The following is a 19783-nucleotide window of genomic DNA, read 5'->3' as shown; positions in this document are numbered from 1 at the left end:
AGCTTAAAATCTCCCAATACTCAGATAAACTCTCCTGATACTTTGCTCCAAGGAAGGGGAAAGCGTATAACTTTTCCATTAGAAAATGTGTTTCTTTTCTCACAGGAGGTTTTTTTTTTTTGTTGTTGTTGTTTTTTAACTTTTTTTGATGTAGGGCCTGCACCTGAAGACCAGAATGCAGGCTCTGGAATGTCTGTAAAAGCTGTCAGCTGTATGTCAGCACCGAGGCTCCGGAGCTGAGGGCTTTCTCTGTGTGCTGACACAGACTCAGCTCCCATTCTATGTCCCTGATGAGAACAGAGTTCTGTGTGGCACAGCAGCTTACATTCTCCTGAAATAAAATAATTTTTAAATGAACTAAAAGCAATGTGTCAGACTCTTTCTCTGTAAAGAAATATATTCTTTACAGATCTGGATTTTCAGATATAAAGTATCACTCATCTAGAAACTACACATGTAAATTTAGTCATTAAAGTCACAAGACACAGGTGGGGGGCGGGTGTCACCGGGACCCTTCACTCTGTCCTGCAATGGCAGCTCACAGTGCACCAGAGAGAACAGTTGCTAGTGACACCAGTGGAGGTCAGGTGCTGCTGTCTAGCTGGTCTCTCTTTCCACAAGATTCTTACAGAAGTGAGAACAGAAGTTGATGACAAAAGAAAGCAAAGAATCACCATATAGTTGGAGCTTCACAGACTCCTGTGGGCTGGGCTAGCGTGTCTGGCCTAAGCCAAAAGCATTAGACTCTTACCGCTCACCAAGTGAGCCTGAGAGCAGCAGGGATAGGCCTCTATGTTGTCAGATAAAGAAGGAAGGGAACTGTTCAGTAGGGCTTAAAGGAGCAAGTATTCTGGAAGAGTCTCTAGCTCACTGTGGAACTGTCTGCAGGGCTGTCCCACCTGGCCAGCCATGGCGAGAGGCAGGCAGTTCCTCACACTGCAGGCTTCAAGACGGCCTGAGGCTTCTACCTGACGGGGCCTGGTAAGGGGCTGGCACCTTGGCTGGGCACTAAATTCTATTAAGTGCTCTCCAAACCTCACTTAGCAACAGAAGCCCCTGGATAGCTTTTTAAGCAATCACGACTTCTCATGCTCACCTCAGCCCCACGGTCAGTTTCTTCAGGGGGCAAGATCCAGATGACACTGGGGTGTCCTCCAGTCCCAAGATCCTGTGATTCCAGAATAGCTGGACAGTTTTTGAACACTTACGTTTCCTGTTTATCTATCACTAATACATAACAGGAAAACAAACTGTTTACATTCTCAGTTTCTATAAAAGCAGCCAGTTCTTTTTTTTTGTAAAGAATACATACATACCCCAAAAGCCCACAAATAAAATTTTTTGAAAAACATAAAAAAATGTTACAAATACAGCACACGATCGAAACATCAGATGTTTTAAGATAAATGATTATAGTGTGACACTATTTCCATTTTAAAACAGTAGGTAAGGTATAAATGACCTCAGTTTATTTTATTATTCAGAGATAACAAGTCTTTTTCTTTCTCGGCAGAAAAAATTCAAGAGTTTTCTCAAATTTTAAACTCATTTGGTGAATAAGGAAATACAGATGCAGATAGAGCTGCAATATACCAGGATGTACAGTTCGATCCCCCATAAGGACCAGCTAGTCAGATACCAGGTAGTTCATAGATTATTTGGCAAAATAGCTTTTACTGTTAAAAATCCGGTGTCTTAAGCAATAAAGGAACAATCTAGTTTTTAAGACTCATTGGAACTCACATAACTTAAACTTACTCAGTACTTTAAATATGTCTTTTTAAGTAATATTTTTTAAAATGAAGAATATGTCACTGATCTTTAATGAAATTCCAAGTCTTAGTGGTCTTCCAGAAATAGCAGTTCCACACTTTCCCAACGGGTGGCAGAGTCTCATCCCACTGTCATCTTCATACAGGTCAGTGCTAGAGTTCGTCGTGTGTCAAAACTGTAGGGGAGTAAAGTTTATTTAGTTCTTGAAATATTAATTATGGAATAAGCTTAAATCTCACAGAGGTCTGAGATTACAGGAGAAGCTGACTGAGGATCCTTTTGTCAGTTTCGTACCTGTATTATTCATCATGTGACATGAAAATAATTCTCTGTACATTATGTTATCCATGATCCTGTAACATCACTGTCACTTTATCCACCTTGAAATGAACACTATGAGGAGAAGGGTCCCATTTCACTTATCCTTGTTATCTCTACGCCAGAGCCTCTAGCAGCAGAGGACTTAAAACATGAACAGATGACTTACCATGTACAAAGTAACCTGTTCTTAATGTAATGGAAAAACAAACAGCAGAAGACACCTATGGTTCTTTTCTAAGACAGGAGGAGAGAACATAATTGAGAGAGAGGGGCAATGACGAGGTAGTCAAGAAATTTATGTCAACATTAAAAGAAAATTCAACATTTAATTGTTGAAGATTTATGTAGGGTGATAAAATGCCAAGGCAAGTACTGCTTTTTCTTTTAAGAAATGGAAGTAAGTCTATTCCCAGTTAGCCAGCAGCCATGACTAAGGCTATGAGAGCCTGGGGACACCAGGGGAAGCCTGTAATATGTGTGGGATTAATTTAGGAGATAGTAGGTAATGCTTTAGTTCTATAAGGCTTTTAGTAAATGTTAGGGCTTAGAATTTCACGTTTGGCAAATTCAGTACGATCTTATTATAGGTAAACATTTGTTTTTCACCCTTCTTGTGACCTGAGGCTAACGCTGCACTATGCTCACCGTGTGGTGACACGAATGGAAGCCACATCCACGAAGGAATAGATTCTCTAGCATGTTGTACATTTGTGAGCTTATTCCACAGAAAATAAAATTCTTAATGACTTAGACTATGTTAAGAAATTCTGACCTACACATCTGAGTTCACTGAGCTTTTGTAAGAGTTCGTAACCTCTTCTGCCTCACTTAATGCGCTGCACAACCAGGACTTACTTTCATTTTTCTTCTTTTTTTCAAGATGCTCCAGTAGTTGCCGTATCTCAGTATCATAGTCCACCCATTCTGGGACAATTCTGGCGGCAGCTTTTAGCTTGGGTTCTTTTGTTTTGGGATTATTGCACTAAAATTTAAAATAAAGTTTTGTTAATGAAAAACCATGCATCAGGAAATGTAAAGGAAATACTTGTGGACGCTGCCATGTTATAAGAATAAACAAAGTATTCATTTGTAAAAAGTAGAGCCCTGAACAATAAGTACTTGAAACACCAGACTTAGTTTAATAGGGAAAGGACAAGCTAAATGACCTATCATATCTTATATACACAGTAAGGGTTTTTATAAATACCTTAATCAGAAATTTAAAACAATTGTTTGAAGGCATGCTGATAATTCGTAAAGACATTTATCAAACAATTCTGCAACATATTTTGATAAAAACCTAAGTATATGACCGTTCTGCAAAGGAACACAGCAGACTATATTAATATATTTTCTTTGGACTAAAAATCTGGTTTTATATACTTTGCTTTCATAGACAAAACCATTTGTCAGGCTTTAGATATGTCTTGAGTTTCTTTAACAAAAACATTCATTCCTCTGCATATGCCTCTGTTCTTCTAATCAACAATTGTGATGGATTAAAACTGTTAGTGCCCCCCCCCCCCCCCCCCCCGTGGCGCAGCAGTTGAGTGCTGTGCTGAGAAGCTGCCCGCAGCCTCTGCAGTGCCGGTTTGATCCCCGGCCGCCGGCAAGGGTCCCACATGGGGCACAGACCTCTCCTGCTGCGCCCACTGCTCCCCTCAGCAGTGTACTTCGTCAGTCTGCCTGTTCTGCTCCCTGCTCTGGCTCTGGTGAATTCTCTCACTCTCCCACGCTTCTGACTATACCCAGTGCTTGTATAAATAAATAAATAAATCTTTTAAAAAAAAAAAAACAACTCGTTAGTGGAATTCACTTTTTTTTTTTTTTTTTTTTTAATTTTCTAGAGGCATGTCTTATTTATTTATTTATTTATTTATTGTTTGTTTGTTTGATACATGCACTGGGTACAGTCAGAAGCGTGGGAGGGCGAGAGAATTCACCAGAGCCAGAGCGGGGAGCAGAGCAGGCAGAAGGACCGAAGTACACTGCTGAGAGGAGCAGCGGGCGGCAGGAGAGGTCTGCGCGCCATGTGGGACCCTCCTCTGGTGGCCGGGGAGCAGCCGGGGATCGAACCGGCTGCAGAGGCTGCAGGCAGCTTCGCAACCCAGCGCTCAACCGCTGCGCCACCGGGGAGGCCCTCGTTAGTGGAATTCACTTTTGAAAACACTGATAGGTATGTCCCCACATCTCCATGCCTAAAAATACTCAACTAGCTGGCTTAACAGGCACAGTGGAAAAACAAGGGAAGCGGATCCTTGGCTGTTACAGTTTCAGCTTCACACATGCTAGTAGTTCAGACCTGTATGTGTGACTGTGTGTAGGAACCTTCATTTGCTAAGGGGGAAACTGAAATAGATTATCTCCAAAGTTCCACTAATACAGGATCAATTTAAAATACTCAGCAATTGGTCCTTCTATAGCGTTTCCTGGGAAATTAAATAAAGTTTAAAAAGCCAAAAACATAGACAGTTGAGAAGGATCTAATTCTGCATTATCTGAACACAGCTGACAAGACTTACTAACGCGTGGGATATGAGCTGTGAAAGTAGAAAGACTTAAAGAGGACTCCTGAGTCTTTGGCTTGAGCAACATAAAGAATGGAGACGCCACAGACACGAGTGACAGGGCACCATAAACTCCACAAGCTGGGAAGTCCATCTGTTTTTTACCAAGCAGTAACAGAGGAAGGTTCTTGGAGTTCACGTCTATGTAACATTTTCTCCTGGTTGTAGCAACTTGGTTTTTTCTTTTAATGCCTGACAGCAAAGCTGTTAGTTCTGAGCCAGGAGCCCGCTGTCTTTTAATTTTTTCCTCATAAAATATTTTTAGTTCATTCTACTGTGTTTTTTTCCTATAATAACATATTCCTGAAGTAGGCAGAAAATGGGATTTTCTTCGCAGAAATAAACTTTACAGGGAATATAGTCCATAAAGTGAAGATAGAGGAACTCTTATTTTTTTTGTGACAAACTATTAAAATAAAAATACTGTTTTCCTTTTCCTTTCCGTGACCTGTAAACGGCACCATCTCCCTCTATCTCTCACGTTGTCTTGCCTTACACAAGACTGTCCAAATTTCTTTTCATGAGCTAAATAGGTGGCACTCGGGCAGAGGGGCTCAGGCATCACCCCCTGAGGGGGGTCCTGACAACATCAGGAGACAGTTCCCGTTGTCGTGACCAGGGGGAGCAGGGATGCTACTGCCACCTAGTGGGCAGAGGTCAGAGATGCTGCAAAGTCCTTCGGCCACACTCGGGACACGAGTCCCAACACCACTGCACACTAGCAAGGGCCAGTACCTCCAGGTCAAGAAACCGTGGTTGAAAGAGAGAACTGAGACAGCTCTGTGACATTCATCACACTCGTAAGCATTAGTCGTGCGTTTCCACTCCATTACACTGTTTCCACTGGATTTGTCTATATTCCTTTAACTCCCCCCACTAAAAAGCTGCCCCCAAATAGCACGTGACCTCATTTTTATTTGAAGTGCTTTTGTGGAAGAGAAGGTTAGGCTGTCCATGAAGATGGACCTGCCTGTCCTCTCTCTGTGTAGTCCTGTTGCTGGGAAGCAGCTGTCCACCTGGGAAGGACATTTCTAGGCAGCTGACATCTCTCCAGAGGCAGCCACACAGCCAACTGCAGAATCTCCACACCCCTTTTCCCCCTTCCTTCCATATCAACATGATCCAACATAAATATGGCAGAAACTATACATCTAAACTTTAAAAATTTCCAGTAGCTACATATAAATATGTAAAGGGAACAGTTGAAATATAATTTTATACTATAGTTTAACTGAATATATCCAAAATACTTTCAGTCACTATACAATCAATATAAGAATGAGCAATGACCTATTTTTGCATTCTTTTTGTTTTAATGGGACTGCAAATCTTGTGCATTTTATACCCTACAGGATGTCGCGGTTCACACAGCAACACTTCAAATGCTTGGTGGTCACATGTGCCAAGGGAGGCTCAGCTCCACATGAGTACAGACAACAGGACCACAGAGGACAGAGGATGGAAGTCAGAAGACGAAGGAGATGGTGCCTGAGGTGCTGAGCACAAGGTCACTACTCACTGACGGGACACCCGCTCAAAGGTCTGTACTTGGGGTGATGTGATGCCATTGAAATTTGTGGGTTTCTTACAGTTACTCATCTTAACATAAGAACTAAAGATCTCAAGGAAACTTGTTGCCATTAATGTATGAGTCAAATCTTAGATGTTGCAAATCATCTTAGCAGCACCTTGCAATTGTTAGTGTTAGGTAAGGTTTTTGATCTCTAGAAAATCCCCCTGCCTTCTCCCTAACAATGCTCTCTATTTGTTTCTGCTGCATCCTATCACCTCCATTTGCATTAATATTTTGACATGCTACTTTTCATCTAAACATTTCTACACACATCTGGGAAAATGTCTCAATATTTTATTATCCTGTCTTATTTTCATTAACAATGTATGAATTCTAGTATTATGACAGTTTGTTATTATTCAGGGAAGATCTTAGAAACAATTTAGATACCAAAATTGGCACATAAAAACAACATGGTATGAAAGAGAGCAGTACTATCTTGTAGCTAGTAAAGACAACATAGTATTGGAATGTTAATGGAATGTTAAGTCCTGGATAGTTGGGACAACAAATTAGTTTAAAATACTTCATGTCCAGGAGAGTTAAGCTGTGTAGCAAAGTAAACTGCTTAAAATGAAAGTCTAAGAAAAATATTTCTCAAAAATAAATAAGGGCGAAAAATAGGATAACTTAAGTATACAGACTTATCTTGGTATTCCTAATTTAGGAAAAATACTGGCAGGAGACCTAAACTAATGATATAATAAGATAACAGTAAACAATGACTATTTCTGCCAGTTCATGGGTCTTTCTATCAAATGTCCTTGTGACAAAAACAGTCAACATAGCAGGCCTGAGACTGCTATTTTCAGAAAGGCCTGCTTGCACTTTGGTCCAGGGACCTGGGTTTCAGGCCTGTTCCCACCTTTGCTGATAAGAACAGCTTCCTATGCCTTTTGCTAGGCAAACAGTGTGGATTATGTTACACACCTGCTTTCCTTCTGGATGCTGCGACTCTGGGTATGCACCAGCAGAGAGGTTGTCTGTGTGACCAACCCGTAATAGAAACATTGGGCACTGGCTTTCTATTAAGCGTCCCTGGCAGATACCACTCCACATTGGTGTGGAATTTGCTGTGGCTTAAGGAATTCAGCTTGTCTTGTGCAATTCACAGGGAGAGGATTCTTGGCAGTTCATGCTGGGTCTTCACCCCATGTGCCCTCTCCCTTTGCTGACTGAATCCTTTCACTGCAGTCAGTGACAGCGAGGGGTATATCCTGAATCCTCTTAGTGAGTCATCAAATCTGAGGAGGGGTCTGGGCCCCCACCATAGCCTTTTCTCGCCAACCAAAGTTAATAGCAAACAACAGCGTAGCAGTGTGCCACTCCGTTTGTAAAAGAGAAAGTATTTCAATTTGAACACTTCACATATGCCTACATACATGTGGTAACAGAGACCCACCAGATCAATCGTTTTAGCTCTTTGTTTGGATTCATCATCACACCACGTTTCACACCACAGCCAGTCTTGAGGAAGAGACTTAATGGCAACTTGGTAAATCATATTATTGGGGAGATCCTACAGGAAAAAAATAATTTAAACACGGAGATATAAAAATAGAATCCAAGCAAAATAAGCAGAAGTCATTTAAATTGTATATTGATCCTAAAAAAAAAAAAATGCAAGATCTAAGATAGCTCCATATATTTTTTTAAAGATTTATTTTTTATTTATACAATAGCTGGAGTACAGGCCAGAGGCATGGGAGGGTGAGAGGATTCACCAGAGACAGAGTGGGGAACAGAACAGGCAGACAGACCGAAAGCACTGCTAAGGGAAGCAGCAGGCGAGATAGGAGAGGTCTGCCATGCCATATGGGTTCCTCCCTTGCTGGTCGGGAATCGAACCTGCGCTACAGAGGCTACAGCCAGCTCCACAACGCTGCGCTCAACCCGCTGTGCCACCAGGGAGGCCCGATAGCTCCATATTTTAAGCTTTAAGCACTGAAGTGGACCCAATGATCTTGTGTCATGTGTGAACTCAAGCACTCCACTAAGCCATACCCCCCTGGCCTTCACCCCACACATGAGGGATAAAGAGGGAGGTTCACAAACCCATCACATTCACCCAGTAGACAGCGATTTGCCTTGAAGCTCAGGAGAATCCCTCACACTGTTTCTTCTCTGACCGTTTGTGCTGGTCTGTGGTCATCACCACAGAACAGGTTTTGAGGAGACCTCTCATTTGCTTCTAGAAAGTGAAGCTTCGTAAATTCACATTTCTGCATGCTCAGGGCTTTCTTAGCAAAGACTACCGTACTGGGGTTTAAGGGGGTTTAAATGGCAAATGAGCTTAGCAAGTCATCTCTACAGAGATTAGAGACACCTTTCCCAGACATCTGTTCATATGCCAGGGGATACAGAGCCCTCCATTCCTTTCTCCAGGGAACATCAGTTTATATTCCAACCAGGCAATATGTTCCCTCTTGCCCAGAGGGCAGGGGTACTTGTGCTAGCTGTACCAGCTGAGTGCTGAGATGTCTCATTTTAGGCTTCTTTTAATGCTCCTATGAACCTCACGTCACAGTCCTAGCTAACGCAAGGAGATAAAATGTGTAGAGATTAGAAGGAGGCAATAAAACTGTGTTTGTTCACAGATGACAGGTCATTTATGCAGAAAATCCTAAGAATCAATAATGATAATGAAAATCTGAAACTAGTAATTATATCAAGCTTTTAGGATACAAGGAAACATACAAAAGTCAGTTGCTATATAGTATTTTAATGAAGAACTGGAAATTAAAATGCAGCACCATTTATCAACTCACACCAGGCCAAACAAAACCCCCTGATACCTAGTGCAAATCTCACAAAATATGTTCCCTAACATGAGGAACACGATAATATCTGATGAAAGGATCTGAAAGATGTAAATAAATAAAAGATATTTCATTTTCATGAATATTTACATTCAATATTGTTAAGATGTCAATTCTTTTCAACTCAATGTATAGATTCAATGCAATTCCAATCAGAGTCACAACCAATTATTTTGTGTTTACTGACTGATCCCAAAGTGTAAGGCCAAAGACCCAGGACAGTCAACGCCACTTACGGTTGTCCACCCTGTGTTGCAGGGAGAAACTTCTAAGAGGAAGAGCAAAATGACAAAGTACAGCTTGGTGCTGGTTTTAAGGCCACACCAAAACCCATTATCTATCATCCATTCCAAATTTGCCTAACCTAGTGACCTGACCCCAAACCTTCCATGGTTAATGGTATTAACTTCTTTGGGAATAACAAGCAGAGTTTCTCCAAGAGGAGTGATAACAAGCAGGATCTATTCTGCCCCGCAGACCACTGTAATCTTTCTAAACAGTGACACCGCTGTTCAGAACACAGTGCTGCATCTGGAGGACGGACCCTCGGCTTTGCAGGGCACTGCCTCTGCTGGGCCTTTGGTGAGCCACCCCACTTTGTCAGGCCAGCAGATTCTGTGTATGTGACGACACCTATGGGATCTCATGCTTCTGGCCTACTTCTGACTTTTAAGTACTGTTCATTTATTCCTTCAGTTATTTCCCCACTAGAATGAAAGCACAATGAGTTACAATCTCTGTTTTGTTTCCTAATGTCCCAAGATTTAGGAGACACAGTGGGTATGCAACAGATACAACAGATAAATGAACAAACATGGACAGTTATAATAAGAACGTCCATTCTTTATTCATCAGAAAGAGGAAACAGTGGAATTATGGGCTACAGAGTTCTGCGTCTTGATCAAATGATTAAAAATGTTTCAGATATAAGGGCCTCCCTGGCGGTGGAAGGGGATAAGTCTCAGCACAGTGAAGCTATCTGCAGCCACTGCAGCATGTGGTCGATCCCTAGTCAGGGAGCTGACCCACACATGGCGCAGCAGACCTCTCCTGTCTAGCCCACTGCTCCCCTCAGCAGTGTATTGCAGTAGATTTGCCTGTTCTGCCCCCCACTCTGTCTCTGGTGAATCCTCTCACCACCACCGCCACAACTCTGGCCTGCACCCCAGCTCTTGTATGCATGCATAAATAAAATAAATCTTTTAAAAAAAGTTTCCGATATAATAATGAAGAAATGAGAATGAGAGAGGGTTAACTGATGACGGAAGTGAGCAAGAGACATGGGATAACTAAGTGCGACAGGGCAGATAGTAAGCGGTTTCAAGGGAAGACAAAAATACTATTTGTTTTGAAAATACTGAGCATGAGGTGAAAATATTTATGTAAGTTGAGGTAGCCAATAAAGAATTGTATGAGGGAGAGAAGAGGCTGAATACACGATGTTGCATTAACAAGCAAGGAGTTGAAGCAGCCTATGTCTACGCGTTGAAAATTATTCCATGAACATTTTACTCACCTGATCTAGGTTAGAGAGACTGTTAGGATCTTGACTGAGAGCTTGGTACTGGCCCCGGAGCCTGTCACCTGCCGCAATTCTCCTGAACTTCTTGAGGTCCACGACGTACAAGGCACTAGAAAAAAGGACTGCTCCTTGATAGCCTGTGTTGTTTACGTGTTTTTATTTTCCCTCATTATTGTCTACAGTAATGGGATGAACTTTAGATACTGTTGGGTATAATAGTGAATCCTTAATAAGTTTGCTCCCAATGTCTAATGCTGTTTCCAAAGGTCTGATGTTTATTATACTGTCAGGATATACATTCTTTTAGGGTTAACTCTACTGTTTCCAAGATCATATGAAACTCATACTCCTACAAAACAATAATATCTCTGAAGACAGTATCTTTGCCGTGTTATTTGTAAAACCCAGTTTAAATCTTCTGTCATAGTAAGGAGCATATGCCTGAGCCATCATATTCGAGTTTAACTCTGGTTCAGCTATGTCCTCGCAGCATTAAATCTGCACTAGTTACATAAATGTTATATGCCTCTGTTTCCACATTTGTCATATGGGATAACAACAGTATCTCAAAAGGCTGTCAGAGACTTTATGAGTTAATATATGTAAAATCTTTTAAGAGTAACTGGCATGTAACAAGCACGATATAGTTGGTTGCCATTATTGTATAATTTCTAAGACAACTGAGAACTGTGATTCAATAAGTTATTTATTAAACGAGTATGAATTTTCTAACCTGATATGGTATTTTCTTTTTAAAAGATGTGAAGCCCAGTATCCTGTTTTCCAGAAACGATATCCATCCATTTCAGTGCGGCTATCACAAAATGGAGTATACCCATAAGGAGCTCCATCCAGGTCAAAATCTCGAAGTTCTTTAAGATCATGTCTCACAATCTAAATAATTAAAATTGACATTTACATATTACTGTTCTTAGAAACCATATTTTTCCAATATTTTCCCCACTGATGACTACAACGTCATGCAAGGGAGAAAGGGGAGAAATCTTGACAATAAAACAACTTGACAATAAAACAATATGCCCCTTTGATGGGAATCTAAAGTCACTGATACCTTATTATAGAAATATAGAGAACTACATTTTTCTTAGCAAGCAATATGAGTTTACTAAGTTTCTATATTTTTCTCTTGACCTCACAGTTTAAAAGAAACAAAAATTTATGCATCTAGTTTATAGGGCAGTGGTCTTGCTCATAAATAAGAATAGCATGTCACATATTTTTAAATGAAAGTATTTTAAACAAAAATATATTTCGAGAAGATATTAAGTATTACACAAATGCATAGCACTTAGTTTCTCGAGGAATGAATAACTCAAAATAATTTTTATGCTAAATCTCCATTATTGTATACTGGCAAATATAAGTTTGAATAATAAAGAAAAATCTCCTGATTATTCTCAATCATATTAATGAAATACCATGAGTATGTTTCATTTTTTAATGGACTCTAGTCTGCTGGAGTCTACAAATGGTAGAGGAAGGTAGAATAAATTATATGTTAGATGGTATTGTTTGGAAATATTTACTTCACCACATTTTCATATTTTCTTTGTTTTTATGACTATGATTGATTTTAATCAATTTGGAAATTAATACCAAAGTAATAGTTCATAAAATAAGAATATAGGGTTTGATAATATATTCTGTTCTAAATATACGTACTAACTTCAGCATTTAATTTATATGACATTTACATATTACTGTTCTTAGAAACCGTATTTTTCTAATATTTTCCCCGCTGATGAACTACAATGGCATGCAAGGGGGAAAAGGGCGAAATCTGGACAATTTTGGATATACACATTTTATTTTTTTTCTAATTTATTTTTTTTCAAATATTTTATTTTATTTTTAAAGATTGATTGATTGATTGATTGATTTATACAAGCACTGGGTACAGTCAGAAGCGCGGGAGGGTGAGAGAATTCACCAGAGCCGGAGCGGGGAGCAGAGCAGGCAGAAGGACCGAAGTACACTGCTGAGGGGAGCAGCGGGCGGCAGGAGAGGTCTGTGTGCCATGTGGGACCCTCCTCCAGTGGCCGGGGAGCAGCCGGGGATTGAACCGGCACTGCAGAGGCTGTGGGCAGCTTCGCAACCCAGCGCTCAACCGCTGCGCCACCAGGGAGGCCCTGGATATATACATTTTAAAAGCTGAGTACTGTAATGTTTTTTTGCGACTAATGATCGAATCTTTTTTCCTTAATTGGTAGAATGATGAAGATTCGGTTATTGGCTGAACACTAAAGAATGTTATTGAAGGTCAAAATTGACAAGAGAATTTTTCAGTAAGAAGAAATCTCTCACTTTAAACAAATATCAGCTCATATTCATAGAAAGTCATATAACTACATTTATTATAACCAGTGTAGTATTTGTTTTATTTTTAACTACCAAAATTTAAAAAACCACTACTTCAGAGAGAAAACAGCCATGTTCTTAAAATAAATTGTACTTTTTGCAATATGTTTGATTTTCCCATGAAATTCTTACCTTTTTTTAAAAAGATACTTTGTTTATATATCAAAATCATATCTTACATGCTTACATAGTATGATAACAAAGATACTAAGCACCAACAGAATAAATCGAGTTCCTATACTCACGCAGAAATGTAAAACAAAAAAGTGCAGGTAATACTGAAAGTAATAGTTAATATAATTACCTGGTCAGCATCAACAAAAATGATTTTGTCCACTGCTAGAGGAAAAAGGACATCAAGGAAAAGAATTTTGTAACCCCAAATAATTCTCTGTTTTTCAGTCTGTTGATGAAGCCAGCGGGGCCACCTATACTGGACTAGTTCATACTGGAATCCATATTCCTTAGCCATATGGGGAATTACCTCCTAAAAGCATACAAACATTCACAAAAACACAAAGATTTATGTTCAAAGAACAGAAAGTTTTTGTTTTAGAGAAGAAATTAACATTTTTAAAAGGCAGAATTTACCATAAATTGTTACAAACTGGTAAAATGTCTAAATACTACTTCTACAACTTAAAAACTTTTAAAGAGGCACATGAAAATGCTTACAAACAGAAATATAAAACTGTATCTAATACTATACATTTTAATGATATCAACAAATATATCTATTAACTAGCAAATTTATTAACTCAGATAATGTTCCTCTACTTTTACTACTATTTTATTTGTGAAAACTTGACTGTAGAAAGAAAAGCCTCAGTGTCTCGGGACATCATCCTTCAGTCATGTTTTATATATGTCGACAAGCCGGTTAGTCACAGAGATGCTAAGACGAAAAAGGTTCACAAAAAACACAAAGCGACTTGTAAATTGATAAATTAGACTCTCTGAGTTTCATGTGTGATATTTATGACCAGTTCAAGGATAAAAATACAAGGTAGTTATCCTGGTCTGACTACTTGATTCAGTGTCTTATAAAATTAGAGTATCTTATTCTGTTTATGCCAGAAATTAAATTTTTTGATTAAAGAGGCTGAAAATTGAGAAGGAAGATGGTGAAGGTACAGGGAAATGTGAGTTAGCAAATACAGAATTTACTTTCATCTCAACTGTCACCTGTAGTGAGTTGCTGGTTAGATGCCTAGTTTAATTTTCACCTTACTTTTTAAAAAACAATTTAGACTTATGTGTTCATTACTCTAAGCATTAATTTTATCTGTGGGTTGAAATGTTGAAATTATAGTTAGAGCAGCTGCTGGGAAATTACTGCTTCAGTTTGAAAAAAAAAAAAACACCAATCAGGAGAAATTATAAAGAAAACTTTTTAAAATTCAGTCAGAATGCTTAAAAAAAAAAAAAAACAACTCACTAAGCATGCCACATGCCAGGCACAGTTGTCGGCACAAGGGGCACAGCAGTGAACAAAAGAGATATAAATCATGGCCTCTTGCAGCCTGCATTTCAGAGGTCTCAGGGAGAGAGCAAATGAAACTACAGAAGTTTCTATCTCCAGAAGACGTTTGCTTTGGGAGTGAAAAACAGAAGGGGTGTAATATAGTGTGGTCAAGAAGAGATTACTTCCTCGGTAGATACAATTCAGTAAAAATTTGAAGAGGAAAAAGGTCTAGTGTATAAGTAATTTCTGTTTCTGTACCTGGTTGCTCACTACACAGGTGTTTCCAGTTTGTAAAAATATGTAAGAGCCGCACACTTGTGATTGGTACACATTATATTACACTGAAAAGTTGTTTTTTTTGAATCTGCAATTGAATATACATATATACACATAATGGATTACTACTTAACTATTATAAAATATGAAATCTTGCCACTTGTGACAGCATGTATATGTAATTTATCCTTTCCATTGAGAATAATATTGACTCTGGGTTTGTTGTACATGGCTTTTATTAACACTGAAAAGTTTTTCAAAGAAAAATTTTGAGGGAAAGAAACAAATTATAAAAAGAAAAAATATTTCAGATATGGAATTACTTTTGTCATGTAGTGATGCAAGAACTCTACTCAAGCGTTAACACTACTTCCAGCGAATGACACTATTACCTGCTAAGAGACTCTGGACTGTAGCATCTTAGTCTGCAGAGTTACAACCCCTACAGAGTGTTTGCCAACCTGGAAAGCATGTTAAAAACTTAGTAAACTAATATGATTTCTTTGCTATATTTATGGTTTCTACTGCTGCCAAATGAACACAGGAGGGTATGGAGGCACTCCTTGTGATGGGGGGTGGGCAGAAGGGTTGTTACACAGAGTTAAGTGGTTGGGCTTTGAGGTCCAAAGGCTTGTGCTCATACCTGGCTATGTTCCTAATTAACTCTCGGATTCACACCTGCATGATGAAGGACAAACCTTGCTTTGCCTTGGTTCCTGAGAGGTAACTGCTGTCCCTTGGTATGTCCTGTTGGTAAGAATGTCTTTATATACCTGGGAACCCTGGGCCAGGCATTTGTGGTAAGGATGCTAGGGTGTCACATCTGGAGGGTCTCAGGGCCATCAGACAAGTCTAAGTGGCCAAACCCTAATTAAAACTCTGGAGACGAAAGTTTGAATGAGCTTTCCTAGTTGACTCTACTCCATGTGTACTGCCATACATTTTTCTGGAAGAAATAAATTCCGTCCACATGACTCTGCTGGGCGAGGGCAACTGGAACCTCTGGGTCTGGTCTCCTGGGGACCCTGCCCTGAATCTCTTTGTTGTGCTGATTTTAGACTGTCACCTTTTGCCATAATAAACTGTGACTGTGAGTAAAACTGCTTTTATGAGTATAGGATTCCATCTAGATATAATGAACCTAAGGGTCTTGGTACCTCCCAACTATGCAGGTAAGTTACTAACTTCTGAGTGCTGTTTTTCTGGAAATAGGACTTTATGAAGAGTAACTTAATGATTTAACCAGCAAAGCAGCAGCAATGTGTCCAGCAATATTAAGGAATAAAACCATGTTTGGCTATTTTTATTTTTGCCTTGACCACTGGTTTTGGTATAGAAAAAGAGGACATATTTGAGCTGCTACTGAGTAAAATCCTAGTTTTCATGGGATGTGACTAGTTTGCAATGAGAATAGGAAAAAACAGTTCACTCTGCAGCATGAGTGTGGGGGCTAAGTAAAGGTAAGAGACATTGGCCATCTGAAAACTTCTAAATATAAAATGCCTCATGTTTCTAAAATAGTGTCCGCACTATGTACTGCACAAAGACAACCAGCCTTATTTTCCTCAGTACTGCCAAAATATTTACTATGGCACAGTTTTCAGACTTTCTTGCTATGACTACTACTATGATATCTACCTATCTTTGTAAAAATATGATAGAACCTAATTCTTTTTATTAAAGAATGGTATTTTTCACTGACAAAATTTTATTTATTTTCATGAAAAATCACCGAGCCTTCTGATTTTGAGTTTACTTAAAAATAAACCATCTCATCTCTTTAAATTCTCCTTTAAATAAAAACTGCACAGAATTTTAAGACAGATAAAAATTATTGAACAAAGTTACAAAATTAATTAAAAAGAGTAATTTGAGTAAATATATATATTCCCAAGACTCAATCTGACAAAGGAAATGTTATGTAAGTATACAAGGATTACTAATCAAACATTAAATTCTAATGGGAATCAAACATTACCATTCTAAAAAGTTAATGTACTTACTTTAAATGTTGGTGAGAGGTAATTTTTTAGAAACCAGAATTTCACTGGTGTTTTTGTGTTACGTAAAACTGAAAGCATCATGATTCTGTAAAAAAAGAACATTTAAACTTAGTAAGTTAACATTATTAGAAGCTCATCCTACTTTTCTCAAATAACACTAAAAAGTACTATTAAAAGTTTTTCACTATGAATTATGGAGGAACAGAAAGAAATACCTTCAAATATTATGGCTGCTGCTCACGTATGTAACTACCTTATGATGAATAAATTGGCTGCTTTTTGTTTGTTTCAGTTGCTGAAGTCAGTCTGAAACAGTTTTGTTTAGCTGAATTAGAGTTGAGTATTGGCTTGATCACAAGTCATTAATATCAGCTATTTAAAAGTTTAAGAGTTGAACTGTCCATATTGATAACTCACTGGACAGGGCACTTGTTTTGCCATCCTATGCCTTAGATTGTATCTGAAGCTCTATCTTAAAATATCAAAACATAATCAAACATTTTGATGTATTCTCTGTGATCCTTCCAAATAAGCAGTTAAAAAGTGGTCCTTTGTAATTTTTAAATATGCTTTCCTCTTTTCATCTCTCTCCTCCTCTTTAATAAACAAAGTATTCCTTTTACTGAGGAATACTACATTTCTACATATCATCTAATTAAAAAATATGTCCATTTTATAGCCTTAAAGAATGCCAATCTTCTAATTAATCAAACTCATTAAAACTATTTAAAACTATCAAACTCATAAACTGTATTTAATTTTAAGTAAAAAAAAAAGGGCAAGATGCAGAACAATATATACTTTGTTACTATTTGGGTAAAAAAAAAAGGAGCAAGTATATTTGCAGGCCTCCCTGGTGGTGCAAGGGGTGAAGCACAGTACTATGAAGCAATCCGCAGCCTCTGCAGCATGACTTCGATCCCCAAATTCAATCCCCGCCAGCCAGGGAGAAACCCACATAGTGCAGCAGACCTCTCCTGACTCGCCTACCACTCCCCTCAGCAGTGCACTTCGGTCAGTCTGCCTGTTCTGTTCCCCACTCTGTCTTTGGTGAATCCTCTCACCCCCACCCCTCTGTCCTATACCCCAGCTCTTGTATGCATAAATAAATAAATCTTTAAAAAAACATATTTGCTCATCATTACAGTTCTGTCCTGTCTTTGGCAGGATGAGAAAATACTGGTTTTCCAACGCTTGAAAGCTGATCAAAGATCTGCGGTGTTCAGAGGGGGAAGGGAAGGAGGAGGGATGGAAAAGGAGGTGGGGGTCTCCCGGGGTGGGAGAAGAACACAATGGACTATGGTGGAAGAATAAGGGTGCTTTGGTGGTGGGAGCACTTTAATGATCATACCTGAGGGAGGAAATTCTATAATGTCAAAACATGAGCAAGGATATAAAACAATGGTATTTCAATAACAATAAAGTTTTGAAAAAGAAAATACTGGTTTCCAATGAGAAAGGGTATTAGGTATCAAGAAACAGATGGGAATTATTTTTACTGCTTATTCTTTTATTCCTTTTAATTTTAAACATAAAAATATTATATAATTATTTTTCAAAATGAGATTAAAAAAATAGACCTACCTTAAGAAACGTTCATATAAATGACCAGAAGCAACCGAAAAAATGTTTAGAACGTCTGTTTCCTTTTTGTCTTTTTTCTGTAATCTTCTTGTGAAACTTGAAATAAAAAAGTAGTGATACAGTTTCTTAAAATACACCTGCAAACTTTATATCCCTAAATAAGATATTAATTTCATAAGCAATAAAGGAATGCATTGCAAAATGAAGTTACTACATTGTAAATATGTTCTTATATTAATACTCATCTATTATTAATGTTAAAGCATATGACAATATAACCTCAAGTTTCATGATCAAAAAGTTCTAACAATGCAACTCCACTGTCTTTAGATTATAAGGTAGTAGTGTCTTAGAATCTCTGCGTTACAAAAATAGTTCTGAGACCAAAGAATGAGTTACACACGCCATGCTTTGACCATATACAGTGTATTGAGACTTCAAATAGGCCTAACGAGGGAAGAAGCAGAACGCAGAAGTGTGTCACTACAGTACAGGAAGAATTTTCCTATGTAGTAACAGGGTAGGTGTTAAAATATTCACTATCTTCTACCAGATTACCTTTTAATGGAATCCCACATTCCTTTTTTTTCTACTTCTTTATCAGTAAGGACATCTTCCTTAATTTTGCCAGGCTTTTTTTGTACCTAGATAGTATGGTAAAAACAAATTCAGAATTTTGTAGCTTTAAATATTACAATGCATGGCTAGAAGGAGAAACACACTGGGCAAGATGATCCCTGCCTAGGAAAGCGGTAGCAAACAGAGTCTGAGAACATTACAGACATAATCTTGACAACTGTCACTTCAATCTCACCTTTAGTTCTCTTGGTGGTTACTTCCATGCTGTTAAATTAGATGCTTGTATGTAATGACTTACCCATTTCAGACATTGCCTACCAATATATCTAGAGTTGCAGAGTTTAAACATCATTCATTCTGCGACGACAGATGACTAGCTCACTTGTAGCATCCTTCCTCGAAGTTTGGTTTTGGTAATTTTATCTTGCTCATTAGTTCTTCTACTTAGTATTTTTGTAACTTTAAATAGTAATAAATTTCTAATTTTTATTCTAGCAACTTCAACAGTTGCTCTTGCACAAGCAGTGCAAGGATGCTATTCAACAATAGTAAGGGCAATGTATCTCTACCTTTTCCCTCTGCCTCCTACCTTCTATTAACTAAACCTTTACCTTAGCCTTGTAAATACAGGTAATATTATATTTAGCTCTGCAAATTACATTTATCTTTTTTGCACTTTGCTATGTTTATTCTACAACATGAAAATCAGTGAAGAGCAGTGATTAACTATGTAAGCACTGATCACTGGCATCTGGAAGGAGACTGCAATCACATTTCCTCTGCAGTTACAGTGGTACTTTACGATAGAGTTGTAATTTTTCTTAGAATTTTGTGTTTTTCAGGCCTCCCTGGTGGCGCAAGGGGTTGAGGTGCAACCTATGAGACTGTCCGCAGCCACTGCAGCACGAGTTCAATCCCTGAC

At 38.5% G+C, this 19783-nt stretch overlaps 1 protein-coding gene across 1 annotated transcript in view; it reads right to left on the bottom strand.

Annotated features, from left to right (window-relative positions):
- Positions 1-435: 435 nt before the first annotated feature.
- Positions 436-19783, bottom strand: part of UGGT2 (UDP-glucose glycoprotein glucosyltransferase 2) — a 107429-nt gene continuing 88081 nt past the window's right edge. The window contains 9 exon segments of the mRNA XM_037528633.2: positions 436-1948; positions 2950-3076; positions 7637-7753; positions 10570-10684; positions 11309-11469; positions 13259-13441; positions 16699-16783; positions 18283-18378; positions 18841-18926. Of these exon segments, the coding sequence (XP_037384530.2) occupies positions 1926-1948; positions 2950-3076; positions 7637-7753; positions 10570-10684; positions 11309-11469; positions 13259-13441; positions 16699-16783; positions 18283-18378; positions 18841-18926 (993 nt within the window). The 3' untranslated portion in view covers positions 436-1925.

The sequence above is a fragment of the Talpa occidentalis genome, unplaced genomic scaffold, assembly GCF_014898055.3.
Source record: "Talpa occidentalis isolate TD23 unplaced genomic scaffold, MPIMG_talOcc4v2.1 talOcc4.5, whole genome shotgun sequence".
Lineage (NCBI taxonomy): Eukaryota > Metazoa > Chordata > Mammalia > Eulipotyphla > Talpidae > Talpa > Talpa occidentalis.
This window is presented reverse-complemented; position numbering and strand designations above follow the sequence as displayed.